Source organism: Lactuca sativa, chromosome 9 (genome assembly GCF_002870075.4).
Source record: "Lactuca sativa cultivar Salinas chromosome 9, Lsat_Salinas_v11, whole genome shotgun sequence".
Classification (NCBI taxonomy): domain Eukaryota; kingdom Viridiplantae; phylum Streptophyta; class Magnoliopsida; order Asterales; family Asteraceae; genus Lactuca; species Lactuca sativa.
In genome coordinates, this window is record NC_056631.2 from 57,813,637 (window position 1) to 57,834,815 (window position 21,179).

A 21,179-nucleotide genomic window follows, 5' to 3' on the forward strand; every position below is an offset into this window, starting at 1 on the left:
AATAGTCTGTGGTCGTCATCTATACTCCGCTAGATGACTAGATCATCAAGAACAGCTATAACGAGGCCTCTCATTATCTTATTTTGTCACATGGCAACTATTACATCTACCCATGTTTTACCCAACATATTTTGTAGATATAAAATACATATACAGTTTAAATCATTGAAAACATGTATAAAACGTTCATCCAGCATAGATAGCAAGTATACAAATAATATACACACACAACACGTAATTTATATAAAATACTTCATATCTATGTGTAAGCTGAAAGTAACTATGCACTCACCTGAAAGGTGGTGACTCAGCACTCGGACAACGCTTTGATACTCTCAAAACGATTTTTCTTTCGATAAAACCTAGTACCAATACCAATAGGGTTTAGTCTAACGATAACCGCGACAAATTAATTAGTCTGACTATTATTAAGCGTTAATAACACTCAATATAACTCATAATAATAGCTCAAATAATTATTTTAAGGACCTAATAACATTCCTATAATTATTTGAAAGCTATATAAAAAAATTGCGTAAGCGTAGCACACTTACAGCGAATTTTATCGAAAATCGGAACTTAGTTGGAGCAGCGTTTCGAAACCGAAAGGCTCTTTTTCTCGGGACTCCGGGAGCCTCGGGGCTTCCCTCGGGAGCTAAGGGGTTTAACTAGGGCTTAGGGGGGTTTAGATGAGCTAGAGAGAGAAACTAGTGAGAGAAAGAAGGTGGAAATGATTGAGAAATCCGGAACACCTTGCATGGCTTTTATAGGCGCCTGACTTCAGACTACGCTGGGCGTAGCCTTCGGTTACGTTGGGCGTAACTCCGGATAGGGTTGCCAGCTCGCACCAGCTGGCTCGCACTTCGGACTCGGACAGATAAGAACCGAGGTACGCTGGGCGTACCGAACTTGGATGCGGGGCGTAAAGCGAAGGGCGACGTATCAAGATCCGAAGCGAGGCTTTCTTCAACGATGGACGGTTCAGAACGCTCCACGTCATCGATCCTTCATCAGGTTTCGCAATTTCATGCTTCAACTTTAAAAATTCGTAACTTTCGCGTACGAGCTCCATTTTCGACGTTCTTTATATCCACGTGACGGTGGGAACGTACTCTACAACTTTCGTTTAGAATCCGTCGGCTAATTTTTGCTCGATTTTAAATTTTATATTATTAACAGGCCGGGACAGGATTGGTCCGTTAAATCCTCATAACTTCTTCATCCGATGTCCGTTTTCGCCCATCTTTTTTCTCGTTATGCTACTCTTAATGAGATATTCAATTATCATTTAGGTCATGTCGGCTATCATAACTTCTTCATACGAAGTCAGATTTGGGCGTTCTTTTTATCGATGTTCTTAGTTTAACATATTCTACAACTTTTGTTTATATTGATAAGGCTAAATCTCGCTCTATCGTAAATTCACCATTTACGCTTCCCGGTGCCATGCTGGTTTTGCCGTAAAACTTCGACGGGCCATAACTTCTTCGTTATAACTCGGATTTCGGTGTTCCTTATATGTACGGAAACCTTGTGACATAATCTACAACTTGGTTAAGACCATTTATTATAAATAATCTTTTGCCAAAAAGTCATTTTCGACCCCTATTGCCTCTAAATTGACTAGCCCGGATCTACGGGCGTTACACCATCCTAGGCACACCCTAGCCCTACTAGAGTAGCCATGACCAATCTTCGCAAAGCCCTAAAACCCTCAAGTGAACGAATTCCTCGCAACAAGATTACATGTACTCTGTCTGACGTTTGCTATCTCTAGATGATCTGAATCCCTAACAGACCACTCATACTGAATCATTATAGCTGAACCCCGCGGTGGGTGACTAAGAATTACTCAGCAATCTCTTACGCTTATCATACATGAGATCCTCAAATACCATTACTGATGGAGACCCAAAACTGTCTGAATCCCTGATCTGTCTAAAAACACTAAACTGCCTGAAACACTGACTGTCTGAAACACTGAACTGCCTGAACACTGAATTGCTTAAAACACTGAATTGCCTGAAACACTGAACTGCCTGAAACACTGAACTGTCTGAAACTATATGCTGCCACATGGCTGCTTCCCGACATCTACCGAGACCTACCTGGTTTCAATTTTCCGCCAATCATCTGAAATATCGGGTTCCAGCCCAACTGTAGAGCCAAAGGACTCCCTGCTTAGCCACCTCGCGTGACTTCTGAATGAAATCCTTCTATGGATCTAGCTGCTACTAGTTATCTTATCACTGTGGCCCTAACGGCCTTCTGATCTAACTGATTGGATCCATGCGTCGAATCCTGACGTCACCAAACCCAAAGCTAAAAGTGATTGCTACATGACCACTGGTAGCCTTATGTCATAAATGACCTTAAGCAGTCCACTGCTTCCTTGCTCTCATCTCTATAGTGACGCTTCTACAATCTTATCACTGGCTTAACCAGGTCTAATCTGTCTGGGAAATTCCGAAATCCAATCCATGGATTTCCATTTCCTCACTGTTACACCCGAACTGGTGGGTACTACTGTTCTTTCCGCGTTCTAACAATGCACTCACGTTATCTACCAACCTAGTGAATGTTACGGCTACACCCATAGACTTACAACACTCTATCACTATCTGGCTGCTCGTGAATGCTATGGCTACACCCACAGACTTACAACACTCTAACACTATCTGGCTACTAGTGAATGTTACGGCTACACCCGCAGACTTACAACACCCTATCACTATCTGGCTGCTAGTGAACGCTACGGCTACACCCGTAGACTTACAACACTCTAACACTATCTGGCTACTAGTGAATGCTACGACTACACCCGCAGACTTACAACACTCTGACACTATCTCATTCGCTGGTTACAGATCCGAACACATCCAACGTCAAACATACACACGACCTAGCATCCAAAACTAAACCCATTTCCTGACTGGAATCCCCAAACTGATTCCCTAAGGCTTGCTGGCATTCATTCCAATAACGCGATCTCATCATGAGCAAGTTTTTCCGAACTTCCATTTCACACTACCCTCAAACTATACATCCACTTGAGTTGTCTTCCTTCCTGACAAAGATGCGAAGCTTATCACAGTTTCAAAACTGCTCCTACTTCTGAATCCCTAGACGGTTCTCCCCCACTTAGCTTCAACATTCCACAATGCACAATACTGGAAGGATTCTCAATCCTTCTTACCACCCATGACCAATCTGGTAGAAACCATGCTTATCATTGCTAGTGTTCAACACCAGCTAATCCAAAAGATCACAGAACTTATAAAAATCCAAATAAATCTTCGGTAATAACCGGCTAGACCTAGGAAGCTCTGAATCTCAATTGGAGACCTCGGAATCTCCCACTGCATCACGGCCTCTATCTTGGCCGGATTGGCTAGAATATCCTTCGGATTGACAAGGTGCCCAAGAAATTGTACCACACGCAACCAAAACTCACAATTAGAGAACCTTGCGAAAATTCTCTCCCTCCTCAAAGTCTCTAGCACCTCCCCTCAGGTGCTTCTCGTGCTGCTCCTTAGTTTTGGAATAAACCAAGATGACGTTGTACTCTCCCACTCCTGAAACTTGAGGAATTTCTCTATCACTATTCACTAATGCTTCTCGATATGCATTTGGCATATGACATCTCTTGAAAATATAATTGAGACACAAACTGAGGATAAATCAGGGTTACACTTACTTAAACCTCTGGAACGAAAGGCTCCGTTGTGCAGTTTCCCGCAAGTGCTGCACCGAATCTGGTCCTATTGGTCTCTCGAAAGCTAATCTGAAATCTACGGTCTCCTCCAGAGACCCCTCACCATAAGCAATTGATCTGGTTCCCTCTTCCCAGTGTGCTCTAAGTCAATATCCCGCTCTCGAGCTTTGGAAGTCATATCACCCAGGGTCTCACACCCCGAGGTACTCCCGATCTACTTGCTATCATTCTGTGGTATGTTCTGATAACTTACCTTATTCATTTCCTCATCAGCTGCATACTGGGGGTACCATATAAGCTCTTTCCCGAGACTTAGCAGTGATCTGTGCCACAGTCTCAGTCGTGTAGTGGAGATCTAATAACTCTTGCGCTAACTATTGTGCCTCAATCGCATGGGCACTCTCTGCCCAGAATCTGGTATGGAAGTCGTCCCATGAAATATCATCAACCACGTCATCACTCAACTTACTACCAACCTCTTCCTATCAATCTCGTGCTCTATCCCTCAGGAGACAGGAAGTAGGTCAGATCTTGTCTCCTTTCGAGACAATGTTTGGTATGAAAAGTGTTGGTGACATCTGCTAACCATCTACCGCTAACAGTGGGGTCCGTAACCCCCATGACAATCTGAAGCCTCACAAACTCTAAATTCCCAAAACATCAACGTATGGGTCTCTATCATGATTGCTATCTCAGTGTAGAATGCACTCGGTCTCTCATCACAAATCTCTATAATGCCCTCCTTGATCACACTGAGGATCACAGAAGTCTGGTCAATGATACTGCGTGAAATTCTCAGATGGAATGAACTCCCTCATCTGATCATCAATCTGCCCGGCTCCAGAGTCCGAGCCTGATCCCTTGTCGACACCAAAACTACCATCTGGCCTACCACGTAGCGCCACTATACTTGGCAACATTCCATCACTAATATCACAATACTCATCCAAACTTGAGGGATCTCACACACTACAAGTTTCCTGGATTCATCTCAGCCTTCCTTGATTCGAGTACGGATCCTCTGCTTTCAGTAGTATAGGCCCATACTATCTTCCACATCTATCCGTACTTTCCTCAAGAACTGCCTTGACTCCACCAAGTCACTACTATTGCTACTGATCTCTGCTACTACCATCCTAGGCTTACCCTAGGGAAATCTCTGACCCACTCTCCGCCATCAGCTGCATAAGAAATCCCTATTTCCTTCCCCTAACTAGCTCGCGAATACTATTACATATCACTCAGACTAGATAATTCTTCGAATGAGGGATCCTACCCTATAACGGTTGGACTCAAACGAGAGCTGCGAAATAGAGCTAGACCTAACCTTCTGAAGTTATTTAGTCCTGGCAATATGTAACTTGACATACTATTTCACTAGTTAGTGAAACACAACTAGAACTCCTAAAAGCACAAAGCAAGCAGCATTCGGGTATCGAGTACATAATCAAGCATATACCACTCTGGCTGTCATACTGACTAATCTGCACTAACATACAATGCTAAGCTCATACTATCAGGCATAACCTAACCAGGCTATCCTACTGATGTCTACTCAACACTAGCATGCAATTCTCATAAAGTTGAAACACATAAAACAGGCATATAAGGCATCCTCCTAGATCCTCAGTCCTATTCTAGCATGTTGTTCTAATATAACTGAAACTGATAATCATAACATAAGCTTGTATGGGTAATTTGGGAGTACTTACTTGAGCTCGGCTGATCGCATGCACCACACCCTTTTCTCTTTTCAAAACTCTTTTCGCTTTTTCTAAAAGTCTTTTCTTTATACTTTTTCTAAAATTGTTTTCTTTTCTCAAAATTCTTTTGTAACCATGGTTTTTCTCTTGAAAACTTTATACCACTTCCTTAGTTTGAGTTCAGACACACTCGTGAGTGCGCCCGAATCCCTCAAACCAAGGCTCTGATACCAACTTGTAACATCCCAAAAACACAGTCTGAAAATTTCGTTTAATTTAATAATAAAAACCATAGTCAATAAACCTCGTATAAAAATCGTAAACAATGTATCTCAAAATATTATAACACATGTCAAGTATATCAGAGTATAAACATCCCAGGCTGAACAAATGGTGTGTGCACTGCAATCTTCTCGAGCTCCTCTTTTGAAAACTGAGTACCTGAAACCAAAACTGAAACTGTAAACACGAAGCTTAATGAGCTCCCCCAAACTACCACATACCATACAATAACATATAAAGCACATACTGGGCCTTGCCCACTGCATCGGACCGAAGTCCGGAAACTGCATCGGACCGGAGTCTGGAAACTGACCAGGGCCTTGCCCTCTGCATCGGACCGAAGTCCGGAAACTACATCGGACCGAAGTCCGGAACTGACTGGGACCTTGTCCCCTGCATCGGACCGAAGTCCGGAACTGACTGGGACCTTGTCCCCTGCATCGGACCGAATTCCGAAACTGACTGAACATAGCATATCATAAACACATATCAACTAGCATAAACACATATACTGCATACTGCATCAGACTGAGGTCCGGAACACATAACACATAGACATGCTTGAATCACAAAGACATCAAGCACCCTGAACTACTGCATCGGACCGAAGTCCGAAACTGGCTGCTAACTAAACGTTAGGCATTATGGCCGTAGACCCATTCCTACTGGAAGGAAACTCACCTCACACTGCTGAAGTCCCGTAGACACAATCTCATACTGCTGAAGTCCCGCAGACTCAACCTTAGCTGCTGGATGACAGATTCCCGAACTGTCAAAACCAAAATAACACCCAATTAATAATTGGGTTCTAACACATAACTATAAATACATATTTTGGGTAATTACTACATTACCTCTAGCTTGGCTTACCCAAGCCCAAGGCCCAATCCATAGGCCCAAAGTCAACTAGGGATCAAAGCCCAACATATGGCCTAATTTTCCAAATTGGGCCCAAACCTCTACATGGACTTCCCTTAAGGCCCAGTTGCTCAATCTGGTCCAACATATCTCATTCTAAGGGCCCAATATCATACAACCATCTAGGCCCAAACTATGGCCCAATTTTCCAAATTGGGCCTAATCCTTCATACGGGCCTTACCCTAGAGCCCAACTAATTACTCTAGTCCATTTGATTATTCTTGGATGGCCCAACACAAAGCCCAAGTGAAATTAGGGTTTCTCATAAAATAATAATTAGGGTTAAGTGTTTCTCACTTAACCCATTAAGGGCTTAACCCACTAAGGACTTAATCCATTACGTCCATTATTTCTTAGATTAATTTCTGCCAATGATTATTATTTAATATTTCACTTATTAAATAATTCCCGTGTGTGTCCTGATAATTTCTCAAATATTAAGATTTTCTCAATTAGCTCATTAAGGACTTAGTCCATTAAGTTCTTTACTCTATTAGATAAATGGCATGGAATAGTTTGGGCTTAATTCACAATCCAATCCCAATGGCCCAAAAGTGGGTCCAAATAAGTCCGAGGCCCAAATACTCATAATTAGGGTTTTCCACCCAAACATGGCCCAATAGGCCCAAAACCAATCTCTAAGCCCATTAGGGTTTGCTAGTGGGGCACCACCCACTACCACCTCGGGTAGTGGTGGTCCACGGCGGCGGCCACCACCTTACGGTGATGGCTTTGAGTTTCTTTTTATTATTCATTTTGCTAATTACAATTACAGAGCTTTTAATCCAAAAATAACCATACACACACTAACTATTCTAACACACACCCAGAAATACGCCTCTTGCTCGGGAATGCACACGATCACCCACTTCACGGTGGCGTACGGTGGTTCGATAGCAACAGCAGTGGCACAGCGGCGGTGGCCACCATTTCCAATGGTGGTGATGGTGGTGGTTCCTGTCCAAAAATCACACATACTTCTTCATAATTAATAATAAACACACACAACCACCTCCTATGGTGGATGGTAGCGGAAATGGGCGATAGAACACGGTGGCAGCCACCACCTTGTGGTGGTGGCGATGGGTTTCTAGTCAAATAACTTCCATAGCTACACATTCAACTCGTGGCAGCAGCCTCATACACAAAAACAACACGATACCAAGCTCCTAACCACCGACTAAGAGGTTGTGGTCGTCGGAATGAGCAGAAACGGCGATTCAAGGGCTGCCGATACCCACAGCCGGCAAGCACGACGTAAAAAACATGAAAAGGACGAAGGGAAAGGGAAGGAGAAGCGACAGATGGCCTTACCGGGAGTTTCTCGGAAATTCGCGACCTATGCAGCGAAAAAACAACGCTTCGGACTCCAATGGAGGTTCCCCGGCGATTCACGTGACCTTTCAGCTTGCTCCCGACGTCCAGCGATCGTGTGGTGTTCCGATGATAAGTTAACGGTGGCGCTTTGATGGGGAAGATAGGGTGACGGCTGAGAGGGTTATCCATGGCGGCTAAAGAAGGTCTCTAGGTTTAGGGTTTTGATATACGACGAGGGGAAAGGCACGGGTTTAAGTCCCGTGTCATTTCATTAACATTTTAATCATTTTTACACTTTCAGTCCTCCCCTTCCAAACCCTTTCAATTTAAATCCTACAATTTACAAAATAACCCCCAACATCCAAATTCTTATCAATTCTGGTCCCATATTTACCTTATAGCCCCTTGATTCCATAATCTCTTCAATTTAAGTCCATAAATTACCAAATGCACCCTGACTTCTATAATTATGACTTTTAACTCCTCGAAACTAACGCTTCGCTCAATTATTATTCATTTTAGGGCTTCTATATATTTATTTATTTATTTTATAAACGGGGTGTTACAGTAAATAAATCACAGCTCTCCGATCACTCGTCAAAGACTCCACCACCTATTACCATAATACGAACATGCTCATAAGTCTTCATCCTCACAGAGTACTTCATAACCCAACTAGTTAACCCTGGTCAAAGTCAAAGTCCTTAGTCAAGGTCAACAGTCCATGTTGACCTTAACTCGTTGAGTACCCTCAGCTACTCGCCGAGTTCCTTGAAATCCTTACCCACTCGCCGAGTTACCGGGGTGACTCGTCGAGTTCCCACGATTCTTGATTGAGGCCCTACGGCCACCCATCGAGTTTCCTTCTAGTAACACGTTGATACACACATATTCTTAACTTGGCGAAAACTCATCCAACTCGCTGAGTTGTTCATGCAACTCGTCGAATCTATGGCAATCTTCATCGGACTCGCCGAGTTGTTCTCCCAACTCGTCGAGTTCACGACTATATTCATATGACTTGCCGAGTCGCCCTTGCGACTCACCGAGTTCCTTTAGTTCTTAAGCCATACAGACCCATTTTAAGCCATGCAACAACTCCAAACTACAGATCCAAGCTTCCAGGGCATTCCTTTCACGTAAAGTGTAACATACACGTTTTGAAATCGTGTTTTAAGTAAATAATATTATGAAATATTAAGTGAATTTGAATGTTGAGTTCTAACAGATAGTTTTTACTAGAAATAAAGTAAAACTATGTTTAGAATCACTCATAAAATGTTGGAAGTCTTATGAGATTCTAATTAAAAACCAAATAGTGAAATATAGTGAAAATATAAAATTTGGAATAAGTAAAATTTTATTATTGAAAGTTGTAGAAAATCTCATTAGAAACATTTAGGCGAAAACCTCATCGAAATCCGAGTTATAACGAAGAAGTTATGACCAAACGAAGATCCGTGATAAATCCGGAAAATACTTTGTCGCGTAAAAATTTAGTTTTCGATAAACTAATTTTTAGCCTTAGTGATGTAAACGAAAGCTCTAGAACTCGTGAAAATAATCAACTTTCATATAAAGAACGCCAAAATCTGACTTCGTATGAGGAAGTTATGATTTTTCGAAATTTCAGCTTAGCAGTAGACAGCTAAAAAACTCGAATTTTAGATCGAGTGATTTTTAGCCAACACAACCTAAACGAGAATTGAACGTCGTCATTTGTAATACAACGGTAAAAAGTCTGATGAAAACGGACGTCGGATGAAGAAGTTATGAATTTTTAACGGATTTTCCTGTCCCGGTCTGTTAAAAATAATAATATTAAAACTAAAGTCAAAATTAGCCAACTAAGTCTAAACGAAAGTTGTAGAGCATAATTTTAGCTTCGCGTGCATATAAAGAATGTCAAAAACGGAGCTCGTATGCGAAAGTTATGGATTTTACAAGATTTGACACATTTTTCGAGAAAATTCGCATGAATAGTACTACCACGTCACCCTCGCATGCGAGGCTTCCACGTGTCGGACACGTGTTCGCTGCTGATTGGACCGAGGTTGCTGTGTCGCCTTCTGATTGGACCAAGTCCGAGGTCCACTAAGCTTGGGACACCTTCGCAAGAGACACCTCCGGATCACCCTCGCACCAACGTGGAGCCTGCCCATTGGACCGAAGTTGGGTCCAATCCGAGGCTGCCGTCAGCGAGCCTGCTATTCCGAGCCGAAGACCCAGCCGATGACGCGCCTGAAGCTGATGACTCCTCACATCCGAGCCTCGCCGAAGCTGCCATCTGGTCCGAGCCTCGCAGCCACCTGCCATCTTGCCTTCGCTTCGGATCCGAACCTCGGCCCTATATAAGGGGTGCGAGACCTCCCGGGTAAATGTTTGAAATTTGCCCCTTTTCACCCCTAAACTTATATTTCTTCTACTTCCACTTCCCCCGAAGCCCCGGTACTAATTCCAAAGCCCGAAACACGCCCCGAGACTCCCGAGAGGCCCGAAAAATTTATCTTTTCGGTTTCGAAGCTCTACCTTCGCAGAGCCCGATTTTCAAGAAAACTCCTGGTTTTTAACGACGAAAGTCATATTTAGAGCCGAAGTACTGCCCAAATTAATATTTTAGCCCCCGGTTATTTCACGGTGAGTTTAGTATATAGGAACAATTGTATGTTATGTGTTATATGTGCTACGTGCCTTTCGGTGTTATTATTCCGGGTTAGTTTTATTTGCTATTTTTAATAGCAAAGAAATACCTTTGACCATGTGATCAGTGAAAGGACTTAGATTCACGTTGGTACTGGTATGTAGCCTCTGGCCATGTAGAACATGTCTCCGTAAGAGAATGAATTCTATTCTATGGTATTGGCAGAAGGTTAGACAGGGCTTTAAGCCTGAAATCTACCAAAATGTTAATCCGAAGTTGTATATCTTCTGCGCCGTTTGGGCCAAAGCTTTATTGATGTATATCAAGCATGGAAATTGTTATGTCTCATTGATTGTATATCTTTAAATCAAATCAATGATTGATATGGAATGTTTGTCACATGATTCACATATACCCTTGTTGTTCTTTGTTCCTCTTTGCTTCTGACATATTAAAGTATATATGACATAACGTTATATTGTATCTATTATTGAACTCACTAAGCGTCACCGCTTACCCTCTCAATGTTTAACAAATTGCAGGAGATAAGCATCCAGTATAGTTATATACTGGTAGAAGATTTTTGAATAGTTTGAAACTATTGTATCGATAGAAGCTTATGAATAGTTTGAAACTATTGTATTTTGCACTCTCATATGTATAAAACTATAGAATCCTGGGAAGTTATGTAATATATAACACTTTAAAATAGTCGGTTTGTATCCAGTAGTTTGTAATCTCTTTATCAATGTAAAATATTGTTTTTATGAATATGCAAGTAGCATGTTTTGGAGTAACTATATTGTCGAGTATGAAAGTTTGGGTTTTTCATAAATATGAAAGTTAGGGTCTTTCATAAAGTTGCAAACTTTACGTGCATGCATGGCTAAAAAGGTTCTTAATGCTCAAAACTAAGCTCTTAATGGGTTTCATGCACAAGGGGGGCCTCATTCACGACCAAGACAGGAACTTTATGAATCTAGAACTCGGGAATGGTCTAGATCTGAAGTTACAACTTCAGATCTAGCTTATGTCTTGCAATATCACCTTACTTAAACCATAAAAACCCTAGATTTCCACCATATGAGATCTAGAAGGGAAAAGAGATAAAGATGTCGACTTGGTACCTTTAATGGGTGCTAACTGAGGTAGATTTCGGATTCCACTCCTTCCTTGCTCCTATCCCTTTGTTTCTCGAAGTTCTTCCTTCCACCAAGCCCTCTTTCCAAGCTTACAATGCACAAGAATGACACAATACACGGTTAGGGTTTTCTATGAGCTCTAGCTGACTGTAAGGAGGCTAAATAGGGCTTATGCCTCCTTAAATAGAGTGCAGAACCCGTGACTTAAGGTTTCTTCTGCCAGCTCCTACTCGTCGAGTCCCTTTATGGACTCGGCGAGTAGATCACTAATTTCGCGATCCCGCGTCGACGCTACTCGATGAGTAGGGCATCATTTACTCGTCGTGTAGGGCTTAAAAACTAAAGAAATTCTTGATTAATTTAATACCTGAGAATCAGGGCGTTACATATCGGCTCCTGTAACCGAATCATTTGAAGCTTCGTCGATATCGGTGACAGTGACACATCCTCTGCGAAACCTGTCTGATGGAGATTTTGGCGGCGAAGCAGCAACTTCATGTATCCCGACCACCGATTGAGCAGCCAGAGAAGGTAGTTCTGCCATTTAATGAAGGTGGTTCTGCCATTTAGTGCAGAGTTTTTATCGGTGATGCAGGTGATGGTTAGGATAGAGGTGAGGAATTACATTACCGGAGTAGAACTTCAACATGTTACAGTGGCTGGTTAATCGATTACTTATTTCTACATAAAGTAAATTTGTTGATGGGAAACCAACATGGCAACTGATGATTAGGATGAGGGAGACCAACCCGGCATATACCATATGATGATTAGGATAGGTTTACCGGATGACTTCATCAAATTTTCCATAATGACCTTTTAAAACCTAAAAACACAAGTCGGTATCCTTCGAAGGTTAAAAAAAAACCATGATAAACCACTTAAACCATTATACTAAACATTATTGGGCAATAGGGACAATAACCACTAAATTTTATATAGAACATATTGAATTATATAAATTTGAAAAAACAAAAAATAATATAAATTGATATTCATCCGTTGCAAATTGATGGTATATAACCGGTGAATCCTACACTCTGGAGGATTTAAAATTAACCAAGCAAGAAAGAAACAAAGTAAAATAAAACAATGGGCGATGGCGATGAACTACATGAAGAAGAACGCTTTGATGTCCTCACTAAAACCGGTCTGAAAACTGGTATTTCTAAACCCAGGTCAGATTCCTTGCTAAAATAGATAATCTTCTGATCAATTTTACGTTTTTGAAAGTAACCCCATGTCAAAATAGCGTGACGTGATCGATCACAGTTTTCTGTCGCGAGTTAAACATTTTGATTCGGGTTTCGTTACTCCGTTTATAAGAAACTGATAAAAGGGAACGGATTATCAAGTTCAATAGTTCTGTGATTTCTGGGATTCGGATTACAGACTATAACGTTAGACACAAGTTCTTCATGACAGACAACTGACGATTAATTTGTAAAATACTCCATATCAAGTTTGAATTTGTAACTCCTAGGTTTGACCTTATTTTCTTAGAGACTGTCTTCCAGTTTACAATCTGTTTGATATGAAGTTTCATGGGATATTTGTGTTTATTTTCCAATCCAACATTCTACAGAAGCGCCGTTCACAGAGATGGGGATTATCACCGAGCTGTTCATGTATGGATTTTTGCTGAAAGTACACAACAACTTCTTCTGCAAAAACGTGCTGATCACAAGGATTCATGGCCTGGATTATGGGATATCTCTAGTGCAGGTCATGTATCTGCTGGAGATGCGTCCCTTATCACAGCCAGGTAGATTATCAGATGCTATTGAAAGTTGAAAACCTTTTTTGATAAAATTTGTTGATTGGGAATCTTTCTGCAAAAAGGTTGTTCTTCCACAAGTAACGAATTTGAATGGGAATCTTTATGCATTTTGGCTACGGGTGTATGCTATATTTGTTAAACCCTTTAGTTTATAGTTATATGACTTGAAAATGTCGTATGATTGCAGGAGGGAGCTTTTAGAAGAGCTTGGTGTTAACCTCCCGAATGATGCCTTTGAATTGCTATTTGTTTTCCTGCAAGAATGGTAGACTTTCATTGTGCTTCTAAATTCTTTAAAGATCATTACACGTTTTCAAATGTTAGCTTAAAGAATCTTGTATAAACAATGATCATTCCTTTTTGAAATGATATTATTGTCTTTGCATTTGGTTGTAGTGTTACAAATGGTGGGAAGTTCATTGATAATGAATTTGATGATGTTTATCTTGTAACAACATTAGCCCCAATTCCATTGGAAGCTTTTACTTTACAGGTATTGTGTTATCCAATCATCGTTTATTTTTGGGAAAATATACCAAAATAAGACATGCCCTAATAAACTAGTAAACCACATGTGTTCAGTTTATCAATAATTAATTACATTTAAGGAATGATAGATTTGAATTTTACCAATTAAACTCAAAAAAAACGAAATTTCTTTTTCCATTGTAGGAATCTGAAGTTTCAGCTGTTAAATATATCTCTATTGAGGAGTACAAGAGCCTACTTGTTAAAGGAGACCCTGAATATGTACCTTACAATTTGGAGGGACAATATGGTCAACTTTTTGACATAATTTGCAAAAGGTACAACTTTGAGCATAGAAGCACTCTTATATGTATACATAAATAGTAGTGAAAGTGAAACCATAACATTATAACATTGAGTTGAAGGATTAACTTGGATTGTTTGTTTAAACAGAAAGGAAATAAAATTTGAAATGAAGGATATTTATACCACCAAATTGAAAGATTTTTTTTTTGTTTATTAAATTGAACCATTAATTAAATATTAATTGGAGTTCTTGATAGGTACCAAAACAACATGGAAGCACGAGGTTTGCTTCTGCAAAAGAAGCTCAACCGTTATGCTCCTATCTCACTTGATGCAGAGGTCTGTTTTTTCCTTAATTTCTTTATTTTTACTATTATAAATTTATAATTTGGAACTTATTAATTTGAAAAAAGAAATTTAATCAAATTCTTGTATGGCAGTTGATAGGTCTCTCCAAGGAGGACAAGGAAGCTTTGGTTTTACTCATTCAAGCTGCAAGAATAATGGATGATATTTTTTATGAGCAGGTCTTTCAGTTTTTCTCTCTCTTTTTTTTAAATAAATGCAAATGCTTTATTTTTCTTCTTATTTCTATACCCTTTTTTCTTTGAATCAGGTTTGGTCTAGCAATTCGTCTTTAAGGGAATGGTTAAAAGGGCATGCTCAAGTATCTGAGTTTGACATGTTAAAATGGAAGTATTATTCCATAAATAAGAGTCCATGGTAAGATTACCATCCTACCCCTAAACATACTCTAGCAGTGTCTCTCTTAAAAGATCTTCTCAAAAAGATTGTCATCAAGACTATACTATATGTGATCTGAAAAAGGGTAAAATGGTAAATGGTTTCTTTGACAGGTCTTGTCTTGATGAAAATGAAGCTTTTCTGACAACTGCAGACTCTGCTGTGAAATTGCTTCCGGAAGCAACAAGGAAGGTGGCTGGTTGGAAAGGTCTAGAATACAAAGCTGCATTTCCCCTTGTGAAACCACCTGGTGCCAGCTTTTACCCTCCAGACATGGATAAAATGGTAATTTTTTTATGTTTCATATACTTATAAATTGCTATATACTTCCATTTATTTGTGCTTTATAGCAACCTATTTCATTATATTTCTATTTATTTGCTTTGTATATGGATAACATTGCTATTACTTACATTTCACTCTTTCGTTTATTATGGAAGGAATTTGAATTATGGAAGAAAGGGCTTTCAGATAATGAAAAACAAGATGTAACAGGCTTTTTCAATGTTATTAGAAGGCATAGTGATTCTCATTCCAAAAATATAGCAGTTATTAGTAATCCTAATCCCACAAGTGATCTCTATATCATTCCATTCTCTCAAGAATATTCTGCCTTTCTTTCAAAAGCAGCTGAATTATTGCATAAAGCAGGGGATTTAACCACTTCACCTAGGTATTCTATACATTTTATTAAATTTTATTATATCCATTAATTCATACGTATAAAGTTAATTCACATTTTTGTAGTTTGAAGAGATTGTTACATAGTAAGGCTGATGCTTTTCTCTCAAATGACTATTATGACTCTGATATAGCTTGGATGGAATTGGTCAGTGCACAATTTAGTTAATCCATTATATGATTTGTCTTATTTTTTTTTTTATATCAAATTTGCTTTTAATTTTTTTTTCATCTTCTTAAGGATTCTAAGCTGGATGTTACTATTGGTCCATATGAGACTTATGAAGATGTACTATTTGGATACAAGGTATTGTATTTTTTCTTATTCTTTTGTGCATTTCACTATGATTTCATGGTAAAAAGTTTTTTTTTTTTAAAAAAGTCATTTAAAAGATTTTTGTGATTTTTCTTTAGGCGACATTTGAGACATTTATTGGAATTCGGGATGATAAAGCAACTGCTCAACTTAAACTCTTTGGGGATAATTTGCAGGTGTGATTTTGGATTTACTATGATAAATATTATTTAATATATATTTTTTTATCTAATTAATGAAAGTATTTAGGTCTTGGAGCAAAATCTTCCAATGGACAACATGTACAAATCACAAGATGTGATATCTGCACCTATTCGTGTCATCCAGCTTGTGTATAATTCAGGGGTAAGTTAATGTCACAAAAGACGCAAATGCCCTCATCATCAAAAATAGCCCTGGAAAGCTTGTAAGTTAAGATATGACATTTTGATTTATAATTTTAATGCAGGATGTGAAGGGCCCACAAACTGTTGCCTTTAATCTTCCGAATGATGAGCGTATTGTAAAAGATCGTGGTTCATCAATGGTCATGTTGAAAAACATTTCTGAGGCAAAGTAAAGTGAAAAATATTCCATGATTATATAATATATCTTGATTCTTAATAACATGTTTTTATGACTAGTTTTGTAAAAATGATGTAACAGGTTCAAGCTAATTCTTCAGCCTATAGCAGACTTGTGTATTGTAAAGGAACAAAGGGAGCTAGTTGACTTTGACTCTTTTTTCACTCACACAATTTGTCATGAATGCTGTCATGGTATTGGACCACATACAATAACACTTCCTAGTGGTCAAACGTCTACTGTGCGATTGGTTAGTTTCTCTGATGGAATTCGGAAACGGAATGGAATCGTTGGAATGATTTTTTTTTGTTTCCTTGATGAAACAGGAGCTACAAGAACTTCACTCGGCTCTTGAAGAAGCTAAAGCGGACATTGTCGGCTTGTGGGCCCTTAATTTCCTTATTTCAAAGGTCAGTTGATAAAAAAAAGTATAGTTGTCATTGTCAATTTGTCATATCCTCTTTATGTTTGACTTTTTATTTTGTATGGGGTTGACCAGAATTTACTTCCAAAGACCCTTGTAAAGTCCATCTATGTTTCTTTCCTTGCTGGCTGCTTTCGATCAGTACGTTTCGGGTTAGAGGAAGCTCATGGGTAACTCAACTAATCAGCAATTTTTTTATAAACTTTTCCTCCATATTTATAGCACTAATGGATTTTTTTTTATTTTCTTTTTATTCAAAACATATCAGCAAAGGACAAGCACTACAGTTTAACTGGCTATTTGAAAAAGGAGCCTTTGTTTTGCATCCTGGGGAGACGTTCTCTGTTGACTTTGATAAGGTAATAATGTTTTCCCTAAACTTTTTTTTTTAAATTCAAAATCAAAATATAATTTTACATTTTTTAATTAATTGTTGTATATATATGTTGAAATAATAAGATTGAAGGTGCGGTTGAGGGGTTAAGTAGGGAAATACTAACGATCCAAGCCAAAGGAGACAAAGATGCTGCTCGGAAGCTTCTAGAAGAATACGGTGAAATGACACAACCTCTCAACACTGCTTTGGGAAAATTGGCAAGGGTTGAGGTAAAAAATTCAACTTATGTTCATAGCTTGTAGATTTTTTGACTTATGTGCTTACTTTAATAGGTTTAATTTTTAAATTTTTATCTCCTTGTTTGATGAATTTACAGGTCCCAGTTGATATAGCACCGGATTTTCCAGTTGTTACAAATTTACTGCACAAAAAGTGATCAACTTTTGTAGTCTTTCTTGATTTTGAAATTACCTTTAATTAGTTTATTCTCAAGAAATTGTTCGACTCCTAATGTTTTCAACTATTGTTGTGTAGTTTAAACTATATATATATATATATATATATATATATATATATATATATATATATATATATATATATATATATATCATTAGAAATAGAATATGATGTTTACAAGGTTGATGAAGTCATAAATATTGCCATTTTTTGAAATATAACATTTTCCTCTCCCATCTTGAATGAATGCGTATCAACTTTGATTACAAACCGATATCAACTAAACTATAACCACCCGGTTTTTTCAACCTCATATCTTCCACATACTTTCTCAACTTCACAGCATCACTCCAACTTCCAACACCAACATAAGCATTCGCTAAACAAACATAGTACCCTGCCTTTTGAGGTTCCAAATCAAAAAGAATCTCACCTACTTTCTTCCCCATTTCAACATCCCCATAATAACTACACCAACTCAACATCGCCCCCAAAACACCTTCATCTCTCAACACCATCTTCTCTATAAACTCATAAGCCTCACTCAACCTCCCACATCTACCCAACATATCCACCACACAAACATTATGCTCCGTGACCCGTTCCACACCATATTCATCAAACATACAATTATAATACCCGACCCCTTCTTCCACCAACCCCGAATGACCACAAGCCGATAACAAGTTTATGAAACTCGTTTTTGTTGGGGGTATTTTGGTCATTACCATTTCGTTGAACACCTCAATTGCCTTACGACCTTCGCTATGAAACCCGTATGCGGAAATCATTGAATTCCAACTTGCAATTGTCTTTTCCGATGAAGAACGGAATATGATGATGGAAATGTCGAGCCTCCCGCAATTGCTATACATGTCGATAAGTGCAGCGTTTATGAAACTGTTTTTGTGAAAATTTGATCTTAAAATATATCCATGGATTTGTTTTCCATATCTGATTGTTCCTAAATGCGTACATGATGATAAAATAGTCGCAATTGTGATCTCATCAGGTTCAAAATCCATGTTTTTAAACAAACGTAACGCGGTTTTCGCTTCCTTGTTTTGAGAAAGAACCGAAATCATGCAATTCCATGAGCAAAGATTCCGGTCAACACACAAGTCAAACACTAAACTCGCACTCTCGATGTCCCCGAATTTTCCATACATTGTGATCAACACATTTTGTACACGAACATCTCGATCAAATAAAGTTTTATGTGCGATTCCGTGAGCTAGTTTACCCGGAATCACTGATTCCAGGGTTCCGGAAGCAGATATGACGCTTACGAGGGTAACGGAATCGGGTTTTGTGTATGTTTCTTGTCTCATTAAGTTGAAAGTTTTTAAAGCTTCTAGAAAGTATCTGTTTTGTGTGCAGCTTGTGATCATGGCATTCCAACATGCTGTGTCTACAACTTTTGAAACACTTTGTAATAATTTATAAGAAGCTTTTAAGTCTCCACAATTGGTGTACATGAAGATTAAGGAGTTAATCGCGTGGATATTGTTCGAGAACCCTAATTTCAACTCCCAACTGTGTAAAGATTCCCCAAATTTAAGAAATTCAGGTGAATCACAAGAAGAAAGGATTGCTAGAACAGTTGATAAACTGCATTCCAAACATTGATACAATAGTTTCTTGAATAGGATTTGAGCAAATCTTGAATTCCCATTTTGGGTGTATCCGGATATCATCGTATTCCAAGAAACCAAATCTTTATCTTTTATAGACATGAACAAATTTTCGGCTTTGTCTATTTGGTAGCATTTGGAATACATGTTCATAAGACTATTATTCAATATTAGGTCAAATGTGGGCAATCTTTTTATAAAGAATCCATGAATGGTTTTCCCTTCTCTTAAAAGCATTGATTCTGCACATAATGAAAGCACAGAAAGTATTGTCACTGTATCCGGTTGGATGGAAGATTTTATAAATTGCATTTCACTGAAAAGATGAAATGCTTCAAGAATCATTCCATTTGAAGCAAACCCTTGAATCATTGTATTCCAAGAAACCAAATCCTTATCATAAATCCCTCTAAACAGAATCTCAGCAGCATCAATATCTCCACATTTTGAGTACAATGAAACAAGGGCATTTTGGACAGAAACATGAGGGGTTTCATCTAATCCAAGTTTTATTCCAAACCCATGAAGAGTCTTACCAATATTATGAAGATTTAGCAAAGAATTTGAAGCTGCAATAGCACATGATAAGCTGACATCATCGACTTGTGTTCCACTAGAAACCATGTTCTTGAAATACCATAAAGATTTTTCAGGATGATGGTTTCTTAAACAACCAGTAATCATAGAGTTCCATGAAAATTTGTCTTTCACTTTGGAATCCATAAATATGCTCTCTGAGGACTCCAAATCACCAGATTTAGCATGTGCATTGATAAGAGCATTACATAGATCAGAGTAAAAAAGTAAACCTAGCTTTAGGCCTAAACTATGAACAGCCTGTAGATATAGCAAACTATTTGTAATGGTTGTCAATGCTGAAATGGCAATCACTAGAGTTACAGAGTCAAACTTGATTCCTTGATGTAGCATTTGAACAAAGAAGCTTATTGAATCTGTAAACTGTCCATTTTCGATTGTACATGTCATCATTGCATTCCAAAGTACCACATCTTTGCAAGAAACCTCACCAAAAAGTGCCAAAGAAGAAGGATAATGTCCTGCTCGTGTATAAGCTATAATAAGAGACGTGGAAGTGGGGAGATGATCGAGAACACCGACCTTCAATGCTAAGGCATGGACATTGACTATGTTTCTAAAATCGGGTTTCACTTTACATAACTCAACAAGATTTAGAACATCAAAAAACCCAATAGCGAAAAAGCTTTGAGTTCTCCTAGGCATTTCATCGAACGGTTGGCAGGGCCCATGAAAAAGTCTGGCCAAAATAGGAGAAGTGATGATGGGCAACAGCAAGCGATTGTTGCAGGTTTTGTAGGCAGAAAATGGAACGAAATTGAGTGGGAACGAAGAAGGAATCGTTTTCAAAGATTTGCAAAGTAGACTTGCCCAACGAATCATGCGTCGATGTTGTTATTATATTTTGATAGGCATTTTTCAGTTCATTGAAACGAATCTAAAGGATGATAACATTTCTATGCTTCTGTATGGCTGGTTTTAAATTTGGGATAACTACTTGTTAATTTATTTTTTGATTTGTATCACTTAATTTTTTTTTCGTCCACGTTTATTCTTTGACTTTTTTAAATTGTGCACATCCAGTCCTTATGACCCGTTACTCCAGGTTAGCCGGGAAAAATGTCTTATTAGGGTAATATATTTCTCCTTTTGTACACATTTAGTCCTTAATATTTCTGTACATATTTAGTACTTAATATTTTTTTTTTCAAAA

The 21,179-nt window shown here is 38.7% G+C and overlaps 2 protein-coding genes and 1 long non-coding RNA gene across 3 annotated transcripts; 1 reads left to right on the forward strand and 2 right to left on the reverse strand.

Annotated features, from left to right (window-relative positions):
• Positions 1-5,683: 5,683 nt before the first annotated feature.
• LOC128129332 (uncharacterized) lies at positions 5,684-6,667 on the reverse strand. Its single transcript, XR_008227187.1, has 3 exons — positions 6,555-6,667; positions 6,382-6,469; positions 5,684-5,859 (listed from the first exon to the last, which is right to left on the reverse strand). It is a non-coding gene; the product is annotated as an uncharacterized LOC128129332 (long non-coding RNA).
• A 6,083-nt stretch (positions 6,668-12,750) lies between these two features.
• Positions 12,751-17,859, forward strand: LOC111908917 (nudix hydrolase 3). Its single transcript, XM_023904739.3, has 21 exons — positions 12,751-12,897; positions 13,305-13,484; positions 13,687-13,764; positions 13,896-13,992; positions 14,172-14,305; positions 14,531-14,612; positions 14,714-14,800; positions 14,890-14,996; positions 15,131-15,302; positions 15,458-15,690; positions 15,765-15,846; positions 15,940-16,005; positions 16,113-16,190; positions 16,264-16,359; positions 16,463-16,569; positions 16,660-16,828; positions 16,905-16,988; positions 17,078-17,172; positions 17,271-17,361; positions 17,462-17,608; positions 17,716-17,859. Exons 1-21 carry the CDS (start codon positions 12,812-12,814, stop codon positions 17,773-17,775), a joined length of 2,331 nt encoding a protein of 776 aa, XP_023760507.1. The 5' UTR covers positions 12,751-12,811; the 3' UTR covers positions 17,776-17,859.
• Positions 17,860-17,977: 118 nt separating this feature from the next.
• On the reverse strand, positions 17,978-20,940 carry LOC111908830 (pentatricopeptide repeat-containing protein At4g19220, mitochondrial). Its single transcript, XM_023904662.2, has one exon. The coding sequence runs from the start codon at positions 20,846-20,848 to the stop codon at positions 18,059-18,061; it is 2,790 nt and encodes a 929-aa protein (XP_023760430.1). The 5' UTR covers positions 20,849-20,940; the 3' UTR covers positions 17,978-18,058.
• Positions 20,941-21,179: the final 239 nt, after the last annotated feature.